The sequence below is a fragment of the Alexandromys fortis genome, unplaced genomic scaffold, assembly GCF_014885135.2.
Source record: "Alexandromys fortis isolate MF-2015 unplaced genomic scaffold, M_Fortis_MF-2015_v1.1 scaffold_26, whole genome shotgun sequence".
Taxonomy (NCBI): Eukaryota; Metazoa; Chordata; class Mammalia; order Rodentia; family Cricetidae; genus Alexandromys; species Alexandromys fortis.
In genome coordinates this window covers 3,513,110-3,531,433 of record NW_026067894.1, presented here as the reverse complement: position 1 = coordinate 3,531,433, position 18,324 = coordinate 3,513,110, and the positions used below count along the sequence as shown (strand labels likewise).

Sequence of the window (18,324 nt, the reverse complement as noted above, 5' to 3'; positions counted from 1 at the left end):
TATCCAGTTCTCCACACATGCACCGTGGCACGCTCCCATCTACTTACAGGATAAATAAAAAGTAATTTAAAAATAACCCAACCAGAGAGTCTAGAAACCCGAGGGAGCGCTCCCACGTGACCCCGGCCAGCGTGTGGCACTGACAAGGTCATAGAATCGCTCGCGGAGGCTCCTTGAGGTCCTCCTGGGATCCGATCGGTTTCCCAGGAGGCCGCAGCTACATCGCCATCACCTCGGCAACGTCGCCTTCCGGTCTCCTGCGCCGTCTCCACTTCCGGTATGGCTTCGTCATCAACGGGCGCCGGGCCTACGCTTTCCGGGAAGGGTTTCCAGGCTGCGTAGGGGTCGCGGGTGGCTTCCAGGCGGCAGGCGCTGCTGGGCGTTGCCATGGAGAACGGATCGCGGCCGTCGCTGGCCCAGTTCATCCTGCTGGGCACCAGTTCGGTGGTCACCGCCGTGCTGTACTCCATATACCGGCAGAAGGCTCAGGTCGCCCAAGAGCTCAAGGTCAGTGCGGGAGCCCGCTTGGTCTCACCGGCCGCTCGCGGGGAGCCGAGTAGGGGATCCACAGGGGCCCCGAGGACGCGCGGCCGAGAGGGGACCCCGGCCACCGGCTGCAGCGAGGCTGCCCGACCCCGTCGCTCCGAAGCCCTTGGAGTTAGCCTTAATGTCTCTGGACGTCATTGATTTGTCGTAAAACTATTTCTCGAAAAAATGCTGTGCACCAGGTAGTGAGAGAAAGCAGAGGTTGTTATCCTCGTGGATATCCCATTCTAGGACAACGGGATAGCTACATGTAATCGGACGGTGTGATAGGGTGAAAAGTGGGCTGGAGTAAAGCAGAAAAAAGTGGAAAGATGTTAAACGGAGAGTTTCGTTTTCTTTTCCTATAGTAGAATACTTCGACAAAAAGTAACTTAGGGGAGGAAGGGTTTGTTTGACTTTCAGTTCCAGGTCACCATCCATCATCTCGGGGAAGTCCAGGCAAGGGGTTGAGTCCTCTGACAGATCGCATCTGAGTCAAGAGCAGAGGGAAGCGAATGCACGCACATTTAGTCCTCAACTTGATTTCTCTACTGCTAAACAGTCCAGAGCCCAAACCCAGGGAATGGTGTCACCAGCAGCGCACCGGCTAATTTTACTATTAGAGCGGTCAAGACCATTTCTTAACAGATATTCCTGCGTACCCACAGGCCAGCCCATCTAGACAGCCCCCTGTTGAGGCACTCTTTCCAAGTGATTCTAGATAGTGGTCAATTGACAGTTAAAATTGACCACTATAGTGGGTGTGGCCACTTTAAGCAAGGTGATATTTGGGGTGGAGATGGAGGACATGCTGATGAGTAAGGGAGGTGTGGCTCCAACCCGGTGAGCAGCAGATTTAGAAGCTCATTTATTTAACTGCTCTGCTCCTCGCTTCTCCGTTTCTTTTTGGATTATTGCTGCTGTAAAAGTGCGCTCTCCTATTTGCACTACGCTTAGCAGGTCACACAGTGCCTTCCTGCTTTGGTTTTATTTATTGAGTTTCTTTTAGCACAGCGATTTTCTGAGACCAATGGCAGTGGTGTTCCCCGATTGGAAACCCAGATATTTGAGATTCCAAAAGTCATATAGCTAGGGTTAACTGTCAACTTGATGGTATCTGAAATCACCTAGGAGACAGGCCTCTGTGCGCATGTCTGAGGGACTGTCTTGATTAGGTTCACTTTGATGGCAAGATCTGCCCTGAAAATGGACTGCACCAGGCCCTGGGCTTGCAAAAAAGAGAAAATGAGCAGAACACAGGCTTTCATTGCTGCTTTCTGTTTTGGATATCATGTGACCAGCTTCTTTAAGCTCCGTTTACCTTGACTTCCTGTCTTAGGGTTACCATCGCTATGATCTTGGGGAAGGGTTTATTTGGCTTATGCTTCCAAGTCACTGTTCATCATTGAAGAAAGTCAGGACAGGAACTCAAACAGGGCAGGAACCTAGAGGCAGCAGCTGATGCAGAAGCCATGGCAGGGAGCTGCTACTGGTTTGCTTTTCTTTTGCTGCTCAGCCTACATTCTTAGAGAACTCAGGAGGCCCAACCCAGGGGTGATGCACTCACAATGGGCTGGGCCTTCCTCCATCAGTCTCTGAGTAAGCTGCATTTTATGGAGGAAGTTTTTCAGTTGGAGTTCTCCCCTTTCAGAAAGTTCTAGCTTGTGCTGGGTTGACATAGAACTAGCCAGGACACTTCCCAGCATGACTGAGTGTACCCTTGATCTGTGAGCCCAAACAAACCTTTCTCCTTTGTTTTTCTTTCTTTTTTTTCTTTTTTTTTTTTAGTTTTTCGAAACAGGGTTTCTCTGTAGCTTTGGAGCCTGTCCTGGAATTACCGGTCCGTGGACCAGGCTGACCTTGACCTCATAGAGATCCACCTGCCTCTACCTGCTTTCCCTAGTGCTGGGATTAAAGGCGTGCACCACCGTTGCCTGGCCGTGAGTGAGGATTTCTATTGTGTCCTTCCCTTTGACTATCAGGTTATTGAAACGGTGGATTCCAAGAAATTGGAATCCCCCCTCACTCCATGGGAAGCTCCTGCTGCTGGGAGAAGGAGAAGCCAAGGGCCTGGGACTGGTCAGAGGAGAATTTTGTCAAGATGATCTTTGTGGGAGGGGCGGGCTAAGCCCAGTGGTGCTGGGCTGGACCATACCTTAACCTGACCACTCAATTCTGCCAGTTAAACCTTACTTCCCGCTGGAGGGATGGCTCAGTGGTTAGGAGTACGGGTTGCTCTTCTGGAATCTGTGACAGCTCACACGTCATCTGTAACTCCAGTCCCAGCCATGTACATGGCACACAGACAAGCATGCGGGCAAAAACACCCATACTTGAAAATTAATAAAGGAAGTAAAAATTTAAAACCCTTACTTTCGTGTTAGGACCCAAAGAGAGATTTGGGGTAGAGCCCCTGTGTGTCTTTGCCCTCCCTTTCCCAATGTGGCTACATTGGGTAAATGTCTTTTTTCTGCTTTTCACTATTGTTTTGTTTTGTTTTGTTTTTCATTTTTGTTTTTTTCGAGGCAAGGTTTCTCTGTGGCTTTGGGCTTGTCCTGGAACTAGCTCTTGTAGACCAGGCTGGCCTCGGACTCATAGAGATCCGCCTGCCTCTGCCTCCCCGAGTGCTGGGATTAAAGGTGTGCGCCACCACCGCCCGGCTTGCTTTTCACCATTAAGTTAGCTTTTTAGTTGGCTTATTGAGGACAGGTGGCTGAGCCTGGCCAATTGTGGATGCCAGGGCACAGCTCTGACCCTGACACCAGTAACACTAGGCTTTTCCCTCCTTTCTTAGTTGACAACATTGCTTTGGGGCAGCTGGCAGCTGATCTAGAGATGGACCTGTAAGGCCAGGGGACGGTCTTGTGTGGCAACTGTCACCTGATCTAGAGATGGACCTGTAAGGTCAGGGGACAGTCTTGCCTTGTGGCTTCTGTCACCTGATCTGGAGGTGGACCTGTAAGGCCAGGGGACAGTCTTGCTGTGTGGCATCTGTCACCTGATCTAGAGATGGACCTGTAAGGTCAGGGGAGGGTCTTGCTCTGTTTTATTCATATCTCCATTCTTAGCTCAGCGTTTGACAAGTAGTGGATGCTCAGTACATGCTAATGGTTTTATTTTGGCCGAAATTTCACAGCCCATCAGCCAAAGGCTTGATTTGGCAATTGTGTGAAAGTGGACTCCTGAACCTTAGTCCTTTTTCCCCCGGACTGATTTCAGTAAGGGCTCAGAAACAAAGCCGTGGAGTTCTTGTGGTGAAAGACGTTCTGGACTCAGAAATGAAGCAATTCATGAGGAGGCAGCTGCATCTGCTGTACAAATGGCTCCCAGCGGGAGACCACTGCCCAGCTGTTCACCTAATTCAATTACTGTGACTCCTGGAGTGAGTGGCTCAGAGGTTAACTGATATTTCACTTTCTTGACCCCAAAACCAATTTGGCTTCAAGTTGGCTATATGTGAGACTCTTGGAATTGCTGAGCTCTCCAGGGCCCATCTTTGGATGACCTAAAAAGCCTTGCCAGGACATGAGGATGTAGCTCAGTTGGCAGAGTGCTTGTTTAGCCTGCCAGAAGTCCAGAGTTGACCCCCAGCACGACATAACCAGATGTGGTGGCATACACCTGCAGTCAAAGAACTCAGGAGTCTGGGCAGGAGGATCAGAAGTTCCCATTGCTAAGGAGGCAGAGGAGTTCAAGGGCAGCCTGGGCTACTTAGTAAGACCTTGTCTCAAAAAACAAATGAAAGCCAAAACAAAAAACCCCAACCCAAACACAGACAGACAAATGGAGAAGCCCAGAACAAACTGACAACAGGAGCGAGTTGAAGGACATCCTCGGGTGTGTGTTGAGTCCCAGGCCAGCCTGTGACACGTGAGACCTAGTTAATTCCTAAAAGGATGAGATAACCCTTCCTGGAAAGCCACGGGACTCCTAAGTTTAGATTGTCATTTTGTGGTCAGGCCGTGGGACTAAGTTTAGATTTTCATTTTGTGGTCCGGTTACAGACCGCACAGAGCTGAGTGTGTCTTCCAGTGTTTTTTCCTTGGTCACGGGAATGCTTGAGTGTTTCAAGGCTTCCGTGCATCAGCCCTGCACTGGCTTTTGCTGTACCTCAAGGTTCACTTATCCCCACCTCAAAGATGCTGTGAGATTGTGCTTTCCCCTCCCTTTTTAGTTTTGGAAACAGACTCCTAAGTGAAGTTGTTCAAAATCACCAAGGATATGTTTCAGCTGGATCTAGTTCTGTGTTTGCTGGAGTTGATTCTACAGTGCGCCTAGCGGCTAATACCTTTTATATTTTCATGTAAAAATGCTCGCATTAAAGGAGTGTTTTGTTCTACTGGAAGCCGATGGTGACACCTCCGGCCTTGGTGATGATGAGCCTGGAGCCACCTGCTTGTTTATGGTCAAGGTTCAGGGCCAGATTGGGAACCCCATCATCTAGTTCTCCCTCCTGGCCGATCTCCTCGTACCTCATCCCCCAACACCTTAAGTTTGATTGAGCATGTCAGTATTCAGTGGCCAACTTAATATCTATTTATTTTTGTGTTTAGGGAGCTAAGAAGATGCACTTGGGTGAAGATCTGAAGGGCATTCTTTCAGAAGCTCCGGGAAAGTGTGTGCCTTATGCTGTCATTGAAGGTGCGTTTGCTCTTTGGTGTGGGTGGCAGCAGCTGCCTCCTAATAGTAGTAGGTAAAAGCCATCTTGACTGACACACACCCTTCCTCTTTCTCTTTTTTAAACCTCTGTTTATATATGTGTGCATGTATTTAGTTAGTTTTGTTTGTATGGGCAGGGATGGCGAGGGTGCCGTTACTTGTGTGGAGGTCAGAGGAAAACTTGGGGGAGTTGACTCTCATTCCACTTTTGTGGAGGTTCCAAGGTTCAGGTTGTCAGGCTTAGTAGCATTTCACCTGCTGAGGCCATTCTTGGCCCTCTTGAGAGCCTTTTAGTGGCGGGGGCCTGTTGTCTTTGGCAGGGTGCCTGAACCGTTGTGGGCCTCTGATGGCTTTAGGATGCTTGGTGGAGTCTAAGACAGTTAAGATGGAACGATGTGATTCTGGTGAGCTGCTTCCCTAAGCACTTCCGCAGAGCCTGCCTTCTGGTGGTGATGCAGATGCCATTGTGTTGAGTGATTGTTGAAACCCAGCTCCGACACATGCTGAACCTTAAAGCGAGGGCAGAAGGACCTCAGAAGGACCATGATTGCTTTCTCCACAGGAGCTGTGCGGTCCGTTAAAGAAACACTCAACAGCCAGTTTGTGGAAAACTGTAAGGGGGTGATCCAGCGGCTGACACTTCAGGAGCACAAGATGGTGTGGAATCGAACAACCCACCTTTGGTGCGTGTCCTCTGGCTACTCTCCCTTGGCTGGACCCTCACTCTGCCTGTTTGGAGGCTGGGCCTGGGCTGGCTGTGCCTTCAGCTTTGGGGGGCAAGTTGCAGAGCTGCCTCTCCACACCCCTAGTGCTGCTGTGTGGACTTCCCTTAGAGCCCACGAGGCAACCAGTTGCCTGGAATCCACTGAAGCTGTAGGGCCACCCATTTGTAGATCAGTCACGCTTGGATTCCCTTCATTTATACCAGCACATTAAGTGAACCATTTCCCCTTCTCTCCGAGCAGATTTTTGTCTGAGGTATTTATATAACAGAAACACAGGGAATAAACACTAAAGGTAACCTCTGTTGCCAACTGTTGTCCATTGAAACCTAAGGACCTAAAGTAGACCCTCCTTGCTGTGGTCTTGGTGATTTGGGCATTGTCGAATGGCCCTTTCACAGGGGTCACCCAAGACCATTAGAAAACAGAGATATTGGGAGCTGGAGAGATGGCTCAGTGGTTAAGAGCACTGGCTGCTCTTTCAGAGGTCCTGAGTTCAATTCCCAGCAACCACATGGTGGCTCACAACCATCTGTAATGAGATCTGGTGCCCTCCTCTGGCATGCAGGCATACATGGAGGCAGAATGTTGTATACATAATAAATAAATTAAAAAAAAAAGAAAACAGATATTTACATTATAATTCTTAACAATGTCAATTACAGTTATGAAGAGAATAATTTTATGGTTGTGGGGGGGTCACCACAACATGAGAAACTGTATTAAAGGGTCACAGCATTGGGAAGGTTGAGAACCGCTGCTTTAGAATGGACTGATTTGGAGACCAGCGTCCAGTAGTTTCGCAGAATCGGGGTATCTGCGTGTAGGTGGCACCATGTGTGGGAATCAGTTCCCGTTCCTCTTCTGCTCATCTTTGGTCCTTACATTCTTCTAGGAATGACTATTCCAAGATCATCCACCAAAGGACTAACACTGTGCCCTTTGACCTTGTGCCCCACGAGGATGGTGTCGCTGTGGCTGTGCGAGTGCTGAAGCCCCTGGACTCGGTGGATCTGGGCCTGGAAACTGTGTACGAGAAGTTCCACCCCTCTGTGCAGTCCTTCACGGATGCCATCGGCCACTACATCAGTGGAGAGCGGCCCAAAGGCATCCAGGAGACAGAGGAGATGCTGAAGGTGGGGGCCACCCTCACCGGGGTTGGCGAACTGGTTCTGGACAACAACTCTGTCCGCCTGCAGCCCCCCAAGCAAGGCATGCAATACTATTTGAGCAGCCAGGACTTCGACAGCCTACTGCACAGGCAGGAGTCCAGTGTCCGGCTCTGGAAAGTTCTGGTTCTGGTGTTTGGTTTTGCCACCTGCGCCACCCTCTTCTTCATCTTGCGGAGACAGTACCTGCAGCGGCAGGAGCGCCTGCGCCAGCAGCAGCTCCACGAGGAGTTCCGTGAACATGAGGCCCACCTGCTGAGCCAGGTGACTCCCGAGGACAGAGAGAGTCTGAAGAGCGCCTGTGTTGTGTGTCTGAGCAGCTTCAAGTCCTGCGTCTTCCTGGAGTGCGGGCATGTCTGTTCCTGCCGCCAGTGTTACCTCTCCTTGCCAGAGCCCAAGAGGTGCCCAATCTGTCGTCGGGAGATCAGCAGGGTGGTTCCCCTGTACAACAGCTAGGGCTGTAGCAGCCACACCGTGGGCGTCCCTCCTTTGGTGGGGTGACTGACTGTACCTTAAGGTATAAAGGAGGAGACATGGGCAAGCCTCACATCTCCAACAGCTGGGTGTTGCTTTTCAACCTGGACAGGTCCTTTTCCAGTTCCAAGCACCTGGTGGGGGCCATGGTGAGGTTCCCTTCTTAGGAGCCAGATCTGTGTGTGACCGAATAAGACCAGCTCATGTCCACGCTGCAAGGCCGGGGGTCTCGCCTTTCGCTCCCTGGGGTGCTGACTCCTTAGCTTGGGAGGAAGGCTGAGCTCTGAGGGCCTTGCTGCCCAGACTCCTCCTCTTGCTTCTGTCCATGGGAAGGAATTTCTTAAAGCCTGTCCGGCAGGGCAGGCCATTAGTAATGTTTGCACACGTGGGGAGAAGGTGAGAGGCAGAGAGAGCAGCATGACTGCCCGGCCCGTGGGCATGTGTGTGTGTGTGTGCGCGTGTGCGTGCGTGCGTGTGTGTGTGTGTGTGTGTGTGTGTGTGTGACACAGGTCAGCAGGAGGACAACAGACATTTCTAGATATTTCTCGGCAGGGAGAGCACCAGGGTTGTGGATGTGGCTGCTGCCTGACTTTCCCTGTCAGCTCTGGTTTCCTGTGGAAAGGCCTCACCGAAAGGGAATGAAGGTCACTGCTGTCCTGACCTCTGGCCTTTGTAGTGTCTCTGCTTGCTTTTGCCAAAGAAAGGTAGCTGGCGGCAGGCACACTTGCAGAGCGTGTCTGGACTGCCTCATTGTTCCTGTCAGCAAAGCCCAGCAGCGCTCTCCTTCCCAATGCCCCTGACTTGTGAGTGCCAGAGAAATCGGAAATTGTCCATGGGCTGGGTGGGCTGGGTCACTCTCAGCTCTGCTTCTTGAGCATCTCCTGTTCTCCTTGAGGGGAAGAAGGGCGGCTTCCAGGCGCTGACTCTAGTACGTGCGCTGTCCAAGTGAGCAGCACAATTAAACAGACTGCTCCCATGTGTCTCTTGCTTTCTTCACTAGAGTTCAGGGGCCGAGAGGAGGCTTGCTGAGATGGAGGTGAAGTTCCACCATGATAGGATGAAGGTGGAGGTTGGAGACCTGTTTTCCTCTTGGGTTGTTGGAATGGGGTTCACGTGCACCCTCCTGTGCACATGGAGTCATGTCTAGATTATCCTAACACAGGGAGTCCCGGTTGACGGGGTGAAAGTTATGTTGTGCTGTTCGGGGAAGAAGGAGACAAATGTGTATGTGTTCAGTTTCTTTCACAAATACTTCGTATTGTGCTTGGTTAAATCCCCAGAGGCAGAGCCCGCAGCGTTAGAGAGCCCACTCTGTCACCATAAACGGCATTTCTACCAATTTTAGCCAATCAGCACATCCGTCCGTCCATCCATCCATCCATCATTCAGGCCCCTCCCTGGAAGACCCTGGTGGCGGATGGGCTGGGAGGTGGTCTTTAGAATGCCAATTCATTCAAAATTCTAGCGGTACGTTTGAAAAGCAAACAGAAACTTGAAGAAGTAGGCCAATCTCATGCCCTTCACAAGCCTGATCCCAGGTCGTTTAGAAGGGCCAGCTGGGCCGCGGCTCCGATGCTGGGGAGTCCTGCAGGGCAGGAGGGCACGTGGAATTGGATGTCACTGGAGGGCATTCGTTCATCCTCGAACAGTGTATACCTTGTGCCCGCAGGAGTGAAATGAGGGACACCCAGTTCTGTCCTAAAAGGGCCTGGAATATGTCTCAATGCATCCTATTGTTTGTCAAGGAGTGAGTCCCACTCAGCAGGGACAGGAGATGTCGCTCTTTGACTCATTGGATGCCACAGAAGGACATTTTCTTAGTCTGTTTTCTCTTCCTACAGCAGAACATTTGAGGCTGGGTAATTTTTAAGGAGCAGAGGTGAACTCCCAGCAACTCTGGAGGCTGGAGAATCCAGGAGCACAGCACTTACCCCTGCTGTCTTTGTCCAGCAGAGGGCAGCACATGGCGAGGAAGGGAAGGAGAGAGGGAGGGAGGGTAAATTATTTAAATAACTACTTAAATAAGCTCCCACCACCACTACCACAATGGCCTTATTAAATTTATGGCCTCACTCACCACAATGGCCTTATTAAATTTATGGCCTCACTTTTTGATGGTTCCACCTCTTCATACCGTGACAGTGGCACTAAAATGTCAATGTGGGTTTGTGAGGACACCTAGACTATAGTGGGGAGCCAAAGAGATGGCTCAGAGGTTAAGAGCACTGGCTGTTGTCCAGAGGACTCAGGTTCGAATCCTAGCTCTTGCACAATGGCTCTCCACCATCTCTAACTCCAGTTCTAGGAGAGCTGATGTCCTCTTCTGGCCCCTGAAGGCATCAGGCATCCCCCTGACTCGACTTAGCCACACCATGGTGCCCTCGTCCTTGCTCATACAGACTCAGCCGCAGGAGTCTTGTCCTTCCTTCCACTCACTGGTGTCCACTTGCCCTGGGGACTGCTTGGAGTGTCTCCTGTCACCTCCTGCTGCTCTGGGATGGATTTAGTGTCCCTCATCTAAGATTCCCAAGATACACTTTTAGTTCCTCTCCTCATTGCCGTTTTAGGCTGTCAGTACCCTCACACAGTACGTGATGTTCTCCCATCCTTGCCTGGAGGTACGTTGTGTCCTCCCTTTCATTTTCTGACACAGGGCTGTGTAGCACAGGTGTGTCTTGAACTCTTGATCTTGCCTGAGCCAAGTTATGGGAATATGGCAGGTATGCCAGCATCATATTTTTTTTTTTATTTATTTTTGAGACAGGGTTTCTCCGTAGCATTTTGGTTCCTGTCCTGGAACTAGCTCTTGTAGACCAGGCTGACCTCACAGAGATCCGCCTGCCTCTGCCTCCCGAGTGCTGGGATTAAAGGCGTGCGCCACCACGCCCGGCTAAGCATCATATTCTTATTTACACAGAAGGAAAGCAAGGCCCGTGGGGTGGGATGTCTTACCAAGTACACAGGAGAAATAGGATTGAACCGAGGCCCGGTTCTCTCATGCCAAAGCTCTTAGCTGAGGATGCTATTGGTTGCTTTTCTCATCGCTATAACCAGTTGCCAAATAGAGAACAACCCGAAGGAAGAAAGAGTTATTTTGGCCCACAGTTTACGGGGAACGCCCATCATGGTGGAGCAGGCAAGGCGGCTTGTTCACCAATTCGGGGGCAGAGGTGAGGCAGTGCTGGGGCTTGGTGTCCTTCTCCATAGGATGGTGGCTCCCAACCCAGGGTGGGTCTTACCTCCTTGGTTCAACTTCCTGGAAACGCTCAGGGGTGTGTTTCCAGAGAAATTGACAATGACAGTTAACCATCACAAGTCCACTCCTTGTCAATTTGGCACCGAACATATCACTTTATGTGAACATTCTGCCCCTCATGGCCACATCAATACAAACACATTGAATCAATCTCTAAAAGTCCCAAAGTCTTAACATCCAAAAGTCCAAACTTATTGTCTCTTCTAAGACTTAGGACAATCTCTTCCCCTGTGGGTCCCTATAAAATAATCGAGTTCCATCCTGATACACGACAGAGAATAATATGGGAAGGAACAGAGGCACAAGGAAAGATTATGTCAAAGCAAGACCAAAGCCCTGCAGGGAAGACACAAAACTCCGGAACCCATGTCCGGCATCTGGGGCTCACGGCATCGTCTATGCTCCGAAAGGCTGGAGTGAGTGGCCGTGTCTCTCCAGCTCTGCCTCCTGCAGCACACAGCCTGACCCATGATCCCCAGCATCCTGGGTCTCCACTGCCTCTTAGGCTTGACCTGGGTGGTTTCACACAATGGCTTCTCAGGGCCTCACGTGGAGCCTGACCCTGCCACACGCTGGCTGAATTAACTCACTTTCTGGAACTTGGCTGCAAGCCGCTATGGCCCTACAGCTCTTGCATTTTTGCATGTCTACACAGCATCACATTGACAACCCTGATAGGTTTTTCTGCCTTCTGGAGATATACATGGACCCTCTTGTACCCCAGCTTCAGTGGCCTCTGGGTGCTTCGCAGCCGACCCAGGGAAAACACTTCCACAGACAGTTGTTTGGACAAGAAACCCTTTTAGCTGTATTTCCATCCGACCTCTCTTCCAATGCATTCATTTTCATAGTTGGAACCTTTACTGTGTGGGGTCTTGCTCACAGAGCACTCTCCCCGTGGTCCCGGGTGTCTCCTGAATGGTTATATCTGCTTCCTCTGCAATCTCACCCAGTCACACATTTCCCACGTCTTTCTGTTCTCCCACTGTGTGAGCAGGAACCATGGGACAGACGGAAAACAGTTGTCCTGAGACTTCCCCCACAAAACAAATGAGCTCGTTCCCTCTCGTTTTACGTTCACTCAGGGTCTCAGGACATGGTCAGAAGGAACCAGGATGTCACATGGATGGCCTCTGCCCCAGTTCCCAAGAGAGTTCCCAATAGACCTCTGAACCATCATGAGCTAAATCTTTGTTGTCTTTTTCCCCCCTCTCTTCACTTGGTGGTCCAGATTTCCATCGCCATGGCCCCTTAAGTTCTTTTCACAGTGTTCAATGGCATTTCTAGCCTGTAGATCCAGACTCTTCCACATTCCTTCTGCAAACCAGTTCAGCGGCCTGTGGCCCACACAGCCAGGCTCATCACAGCAATGACCCCACTCCTGGTACCGATTTCCTACATCGGTAACTTTTCTCACTGCTATAACAAAGCAACTTAAGGGGGAAGGGTTGATTCTGGATCACGGTTTGAGGGGAAACAGTCCATCATGGCAGGGCAGGCAAGATGCCGATCTTGCACATGGGTAGGGTTGATTCTGGCTCACAGTAAGAGGGGAAACAGCCCATCACGGCAGGGCAGGCAAGATGGCCATCGTCTTGCCCACATCTGGACAGATTACAAAGCAGAGAAATGTGAAAGCTCAGCTTGTTTTCTCCTTTTTCTCTTTATATTCAGTCCAAAGCCAGTCCGTCCAAGAGTCCAGTCCATGGGATAGCGATACCAACATTTGGGTGGGTCACAGATACACCCAGGGGATATAGATCACCTAAACCAGCGATTCTCAACTTGTGTGTTGTGGTCCCTTTGTGGTTGAGCAACCATTTCACAGGGGGTCACCTAAGACTATTGGGAAACAGATATTTACAGTACGAGTCATCGTAACAGTAGCAAAATTACAGTTATGAAGCAGCAACAGAAATAATTTTATGGAACTGTATTAAAGGGTCACAGAATGCTGTGATGACAATAAAGATTACCTCACAAATGCCCATGGACCAGTGTGAACGCCAGTGAAAGGAACAGAGGAAGCCCCTGGAGGGGCTGGGCTCTGGACGACAGGCGAGAACAGTGACCTGGCTGGCAAGTGAGAGGGCAGGGCCTCTTTTAGGGCCTGTGCACCAAGAGGGTGAACTGTATAGGGACATTATGTGCAGCGCCTTGCCCAGATTGTTGGGGATTCCACACAAGGAAGCCAGGGCCCCATGGTAATTGGTCCAAACAGAGAGCATAACGATTTGAAGATCGGTTTTCTCTGGTCCTGGCTCCATTGTTGGTTCATTTTTTTTCTCCCCCCACCCCATGAGATCTGCTTACGGGGCCCAGAGTGGCCTTGAACTCAGGTCCTTCCTGCCTCAGCCTTCAGAATGGTGATAGCAACCATGCCTGGCTGCTGTGTGATCTCGATCCAGTGGCAGAACCTCTCTGGGCTCCAGTTCTAAATATAAAAAGGAGTAATTTAGATTAGAATTCTCCAGAGTTCCATCTAGCTCAGACATTTTGCGTGTCCACAAGATGGAGAAGAGGAAAGAGGTGTTTGGGGGCTCTCCTGGGAGCTGGGGCATCTGGGAACTGAGGGGCTTCTTTTTGGCCTAGCTGCGCCACAGCCTCAGAACGGCGTTTGCGGAAAGCCGGGGAGCTCAGCACATTTCCTCTCTAATTAGATAGTGTTAACTTACAATTTTGAATGAGATAAGTTTCCACGCGTGATGTCCCGAATTGCTCCCCGAAGCGCCCATTAGTCACTTCCCTGCAGCTGCCTTATTGTTTTCCAGATGCCAGCCGAGGGACTTGGCATTTCCCTTCCCTGATTGGAGTGGGCAAGGCAGAGCCGGTAACATAGGCGGGCATTGCAGGGAGGGGCTTTGCGGCTTTTACTCTTCTTCCTCAGTGCCTTCCGGGGTCATCACTTCACATCAGGGCCCTCAAAGTAGATTCCTCTACCCCTGGGTTGAGACTGGTGCGTGGGGGCCACGGAAGAGCTCAACACATGTTTACGAGGCTCTTGGTGTGCTTGCGGGTACAAATGAGAACACCCACCTGCTCCTCATGTCCTTCCCTCCTTCTCCAGGTGCCGCTTGGGAGGGCGCTTCAAGTATGCCCGCAGTTTGCCATGGATTATCCATCTATCCTCTTCCCCTTTGCCACTCTTCCCCAGGTCCCTAGCGAGTCCTCCCATAGTGCAGCATCTGATGTGACCACCAGGTGGTGCTGTGGCCCCATAATTGAGGACTTCCGGGGCCCTTGGAAGAGAAACAGGTTATGACCAGAGGCCTGTGCAATTTTCTCAACCCTGAGGCCTGGGAAAAGGCCTCGGAAGTCTGCGAGAAGAATCTAGGGAGGACCCTGGGCTGTCGATCCCAGGACCGCTTTGGCCCAGCTTGCTAAGGATGAAACAGAAATTCTCCGTTTCCCACCTTCTTTGCCCAGCTCACTAGGACACTGGCTGCAAAGGTGAGAATCTGTAGACACTCAGAAAAGTCCTGGGGGAAGGGGGCCTCGCGATTCTTCCGCTACAGTTTCCCAGGCCCTCAAGTCTTTAAACACACTAGCCATCATTCCCTTACTCAACAACTAGTATGCATAATGCATCAAACCGTCCTAAAATATGCGCATGACTTCACGCTGGGGAAGGATGCTTGGGGGGGGGGGGGAACCTTATGACACAGATTTCAGCTTTTGATTTTCCTCTGGGAGAAATTCTGCTTCTCCCCAGCCTGGTTCTTTGCCAGCTCTCATCCCCTCTGTCCTGTTCTTACCCTATTGTTTGGGTGCTCCCTGCCTCTTTTGCCTCTAGCTGCCCTTTCTCCACTCCCTCCGTGTTCTTGTTACTAAGACACTTCTCTAATGTACCACCTGCCTTCCTTCTCTGTGCTTGGATTGGTTTTCCTCCATGAGGCTTTTGAGCCTCTAGGATTCTGCTCCTGTTGATTTCTCTAAGTCTTCCTCACCTGGGCAGAAAGTACCTCTCTGCACTCCACCATACCTAGCCCAGGGGCTGCCAGGCAGTGCGCCCTTCCGCTACCAGCTCTTCTGGTCACAAGGGAATTTGTACCCATTTCTGCAGACCCCAAGGGCTGTGGGCAGAGGAGCTGCACTGAGCTGTTCCCTGTTCTTGGTTTAAGCTACAGACTCCATCTGTACTTCGCCTGACCCTCAGTCTCTCTCATTTCATAGCTGAGAGGAACTCTGGCTGGGGGAGGGCAGTGCAGTATCCAGGTGATACAGGAAGGAGGAGGGGATGGGGCTCGGGCTGGAAGCTGCCCTGCTGCTTCCTTGGCTTCCTAAGCAGAGTCTCCGTGCCTCGGAGTGGCCGGAATGGCCGCTATCTTCCTCATTCGGGACTCATTGTGATGAAGCGGACTCCTTTCTCACCTGGCAGTCTTATAGGCTGCATCCAGAGTTTGTTGCTCATTGGCCTTCTGTAAGGGGGTTTGGGCTCAGCAGCTAGTGATCCCATTTCTCTGGTCAGAATTGAGCTCTCTTGGGTCTGACCCCGGATCCAGGAATCTTCTTAGCTGGTTCTGCCTCTTCTGCGTTGGAAGTGCCAAATGATGCTATGTTGTCCTGAGGATGCACCAACGAGAGACGCTAAAGTGGCTGCTTCTAGGCTGACCCAGCCTCCTCTCCATCACCAGAAGGAACTCCAGGCTCCTGGAAATTTTACACACAAGGTTTTGCATCTTGGGAAGAGAGTTGTTATCCCTTTCACTGATTAGGGCGAGGTATGAGATGAAAGAGCTCGCCTCTGTTTTCCTAACTCCTGGCATCCTCAGGGAGGCACTGCCACCCAGCAATGGGGGAGCTTGGCCCCCACTTGGAACCTGCTGTCTTTCATTGTCAGGGTGGCTTTGAACTGCCGCTACCAGGGTGGCTTTGGGCTGTCACTTAACTTCTCTGGCCTGGATGCCCTCATCTGTAATCTGGAGGTGATAATCTCTGTCGTTTTGCAAGGTCCTGGGGGTGGAAATGTGTTGGGTGGCCAGCAGGGTGCGGGCATAGCAGATGGTGGCCGCTCGCTGCACAGAAAGGAGCATGGGGTCGGAGCTCTGTGGTCTCTCTGAGCTGGAAGGGGACCTTCTCTTTTGTCTCCTCTCTAGCAGCCTCGGTTCAACTCCATTCCTATTGAAATCAAGGTGTTTTGTTTGTTTGTATGTGTATGATGGGTGTTGTAGGTTTGTGACCCGAATGTGTGCCTGGAGGCCGAAGAGAGCACTGAGTTTCCCAGAACTGGAATTGCAGAGGGTCGTGAGCTGCCACGTGGGTGTTGGGGACCCAGCCGTCAGAGAATGTGTGGCAACTGCCTTCTTCTCTGCTCTTGTCATTGCCTTCTGAAGCTGCTGTCTGTGCCTCAGTTTCCCCATCTGAAGAAACAGGAGGGGATGGAAACAGAGGGAGTCTCTATACTGACTCTCCTTCCTGTGTCTTACCTGTTCTGGGTGCTCAGGGTACAGCAGGGGCTTTAGATACAAACTTCTAATGGTAGAATGTGCTGGAAGGACCCGGGGAAAGGTCTAGACCCAGTGAAGAGATTTCAGCTAAGAGGAAGTTGAGATGAGGCTCTGTGGTCCCTGCCTATGCTTCAAGCAGTTTTTGTCTGCTTGGGATTTGGTACCTCCCCAACCCCATCTTAGTAACGGAGATCAAGCTGAGTCCTGGCCCTCTACTTCACATCTGGGAGAAGCCGGGCTCTTCTAATCCCCAAGTTTCCCAGTTTATGTATCATCAGAGACTAGAGTGAGATGCACTTTATTAAAAGACACAAAGAACTTGGAATGTTCCCCTACAACCCCAGCACTCAGAAAGCTGAGGCAGCAGCTTCAGCCAGCCTGAGCTACAAAGTAAGACCCTGTTTTTTTTTTTTTAAAAAAAAAATAAATAAAAAGCTGCCAAGAATAGTGGTACACACTTTTAATCCCAGCATGCAGGAGGACGATCTCTGAGTTCCAGAACAGCCAGGGCTACACAGTGAGACCCTGTCTCAAAAGCACAGACAAACAAAGCAAAACCAAACACAGCCACAAAGAAAGTCACTTGCTTTAACCACATTTATTGAGGGCCTACTATGTGCCAGGCATGATATGTGCATGGTCTCCTCTCATAGAGGGGACCGCTGAGTCTAACAGTTCATAGAGGAGACCACTGAGTCTAACGGGTCACTGAGTCTAACCCAGCTAACAGCACAACACGCATTGTTGTGACAAAATGCTGGACAGACACAACATATGGAGAGGAATTATTTTAGCTCACATCTCCAGAGGGTTCAGCCCATGGCCAGTTGGCTCTCTGCTGCTCGAGTGACAGGAGCTATGTGGTAGAGGACAGTCACATCATGGGAGCCAGAATGAGTGAGAAAGGGAACTGGGGACCAGAGAACACCTCCAAAAGCATGACCCCAGTGACCTACTTCCTTCAGCTACACTCTACCCCCTAAACCGTCCAGAATCTTCTGAAATAGTGCCACCAGCTGGGTATCAAACACTGAACACGAGAACCTGTGTGCAAATTTATAGTTAAACTAAGCAATAGGAGAGGAAACTGAGGCACAGGGAGGTGAATGGATCGCCAGCTTGGGAAGTGCAGAGCAGGGATTTGAACTTGATGGCCCCAGCATCAGGTAACAGCAGCTTTTTTTGTGTGTGTGCGTGGTCATGGAAGAGGGTGATCTTTATCTCTACCTTGCTTTCTGCTGTCCCCAGGGTCTGCTATCTTTGGTACAGCTGTGGGCCTCTGGAGTGGAGACAGGGAGAAATGGAGTCTCTAAGACAGGTGTTGACTCAGGCTAGAGAGAAGCCCAACCACAGACTAGAGAAACAGAAGGTCAAAGCTTGAGTGATGCCGGCAGCCAGGAAGGTTGGAGGCAGATAACCACCCCTGGACTCCGAATTTTCTTTGCAGAACTTCCGTGTTTCCTAGGGAGGATCATTTAACCTCCAGCTACCTGAGCAGCAAAACACCACCCTCCCAGCCCTGCCCTCTTCTGGAGGCTGAGTTTCCAAAGATAACAACCTAATAATGGCAGAGATATTTTTTTCAGGAGGACTGGAGCTAGCACCCGGGGCACCCATTGTGACTAGTTAGGCAAGTGTTCTACCGCTGAGCTACATTCCCAGTCCTCAGAGACGGTTTTCAGACTGTCAGTGCCCATGTACTTAGGAGCCCCATGTGTTTCCTGAAAGGGGTGGGTGTTGAGTTGGGAGCCTGGGGGCTGCCACCTTCAACCTTATTTGTCCAAGATGAGGTAAACATAATGGCCAACTGACGTTTGGAATTGCTGTCTCCTCACCCTCACTGTCTGGCCCTCACTGTCTGTGAGGATTTCTCGCTGTGACTTTTTATCTGACACAGTGGAGCCCCAGGAGGTACTTAACTTGTAAATTGCTTTGTGTTGTTCTGATTAGAGAAAGGAGGCCCTTCTCCTGATCATGACCTTGGCCAAGCCACTCACCCTTTCCCCACTCCACCAGTTAAACAGAGACGCAGCCTCTCCTCTTTCTACCTCACTTATTTTGAGACGGTGAGG

The 18,324-nt window shown here is 50.8% G+C and overlaps 1 protein-coding gene across 1 annotated transcript; it reads left to right on the top strand.

Annotated features, from left to right (window-relative positions):
• Positions 1-287: 287 nt before the first annotated feature.
• Mul1 (mitochondrial E3 ubiquitin protein ligase 1) lies at positions 288-8,529 on the top strand. Its single transcript, XM_050155626.1, has 4 exons — positions 288-507; positions 5,079-5,166; positions 5,747-5,867; positions 6,802-8,529. Exons 1-4 carry the CDS (start codon positions 388-390, stop codon positions 7,529-7,531), a joined length of 1,059 nt encoding a protein of 352 aa, XP_050011583.1. The 5' UTR covers positions 288-387; the 3' UTR covers positions 7,532-8,529.
• The last annotated feature ends 9,795 nt before the right edge of the window (positions 8,530-18,324 follow it).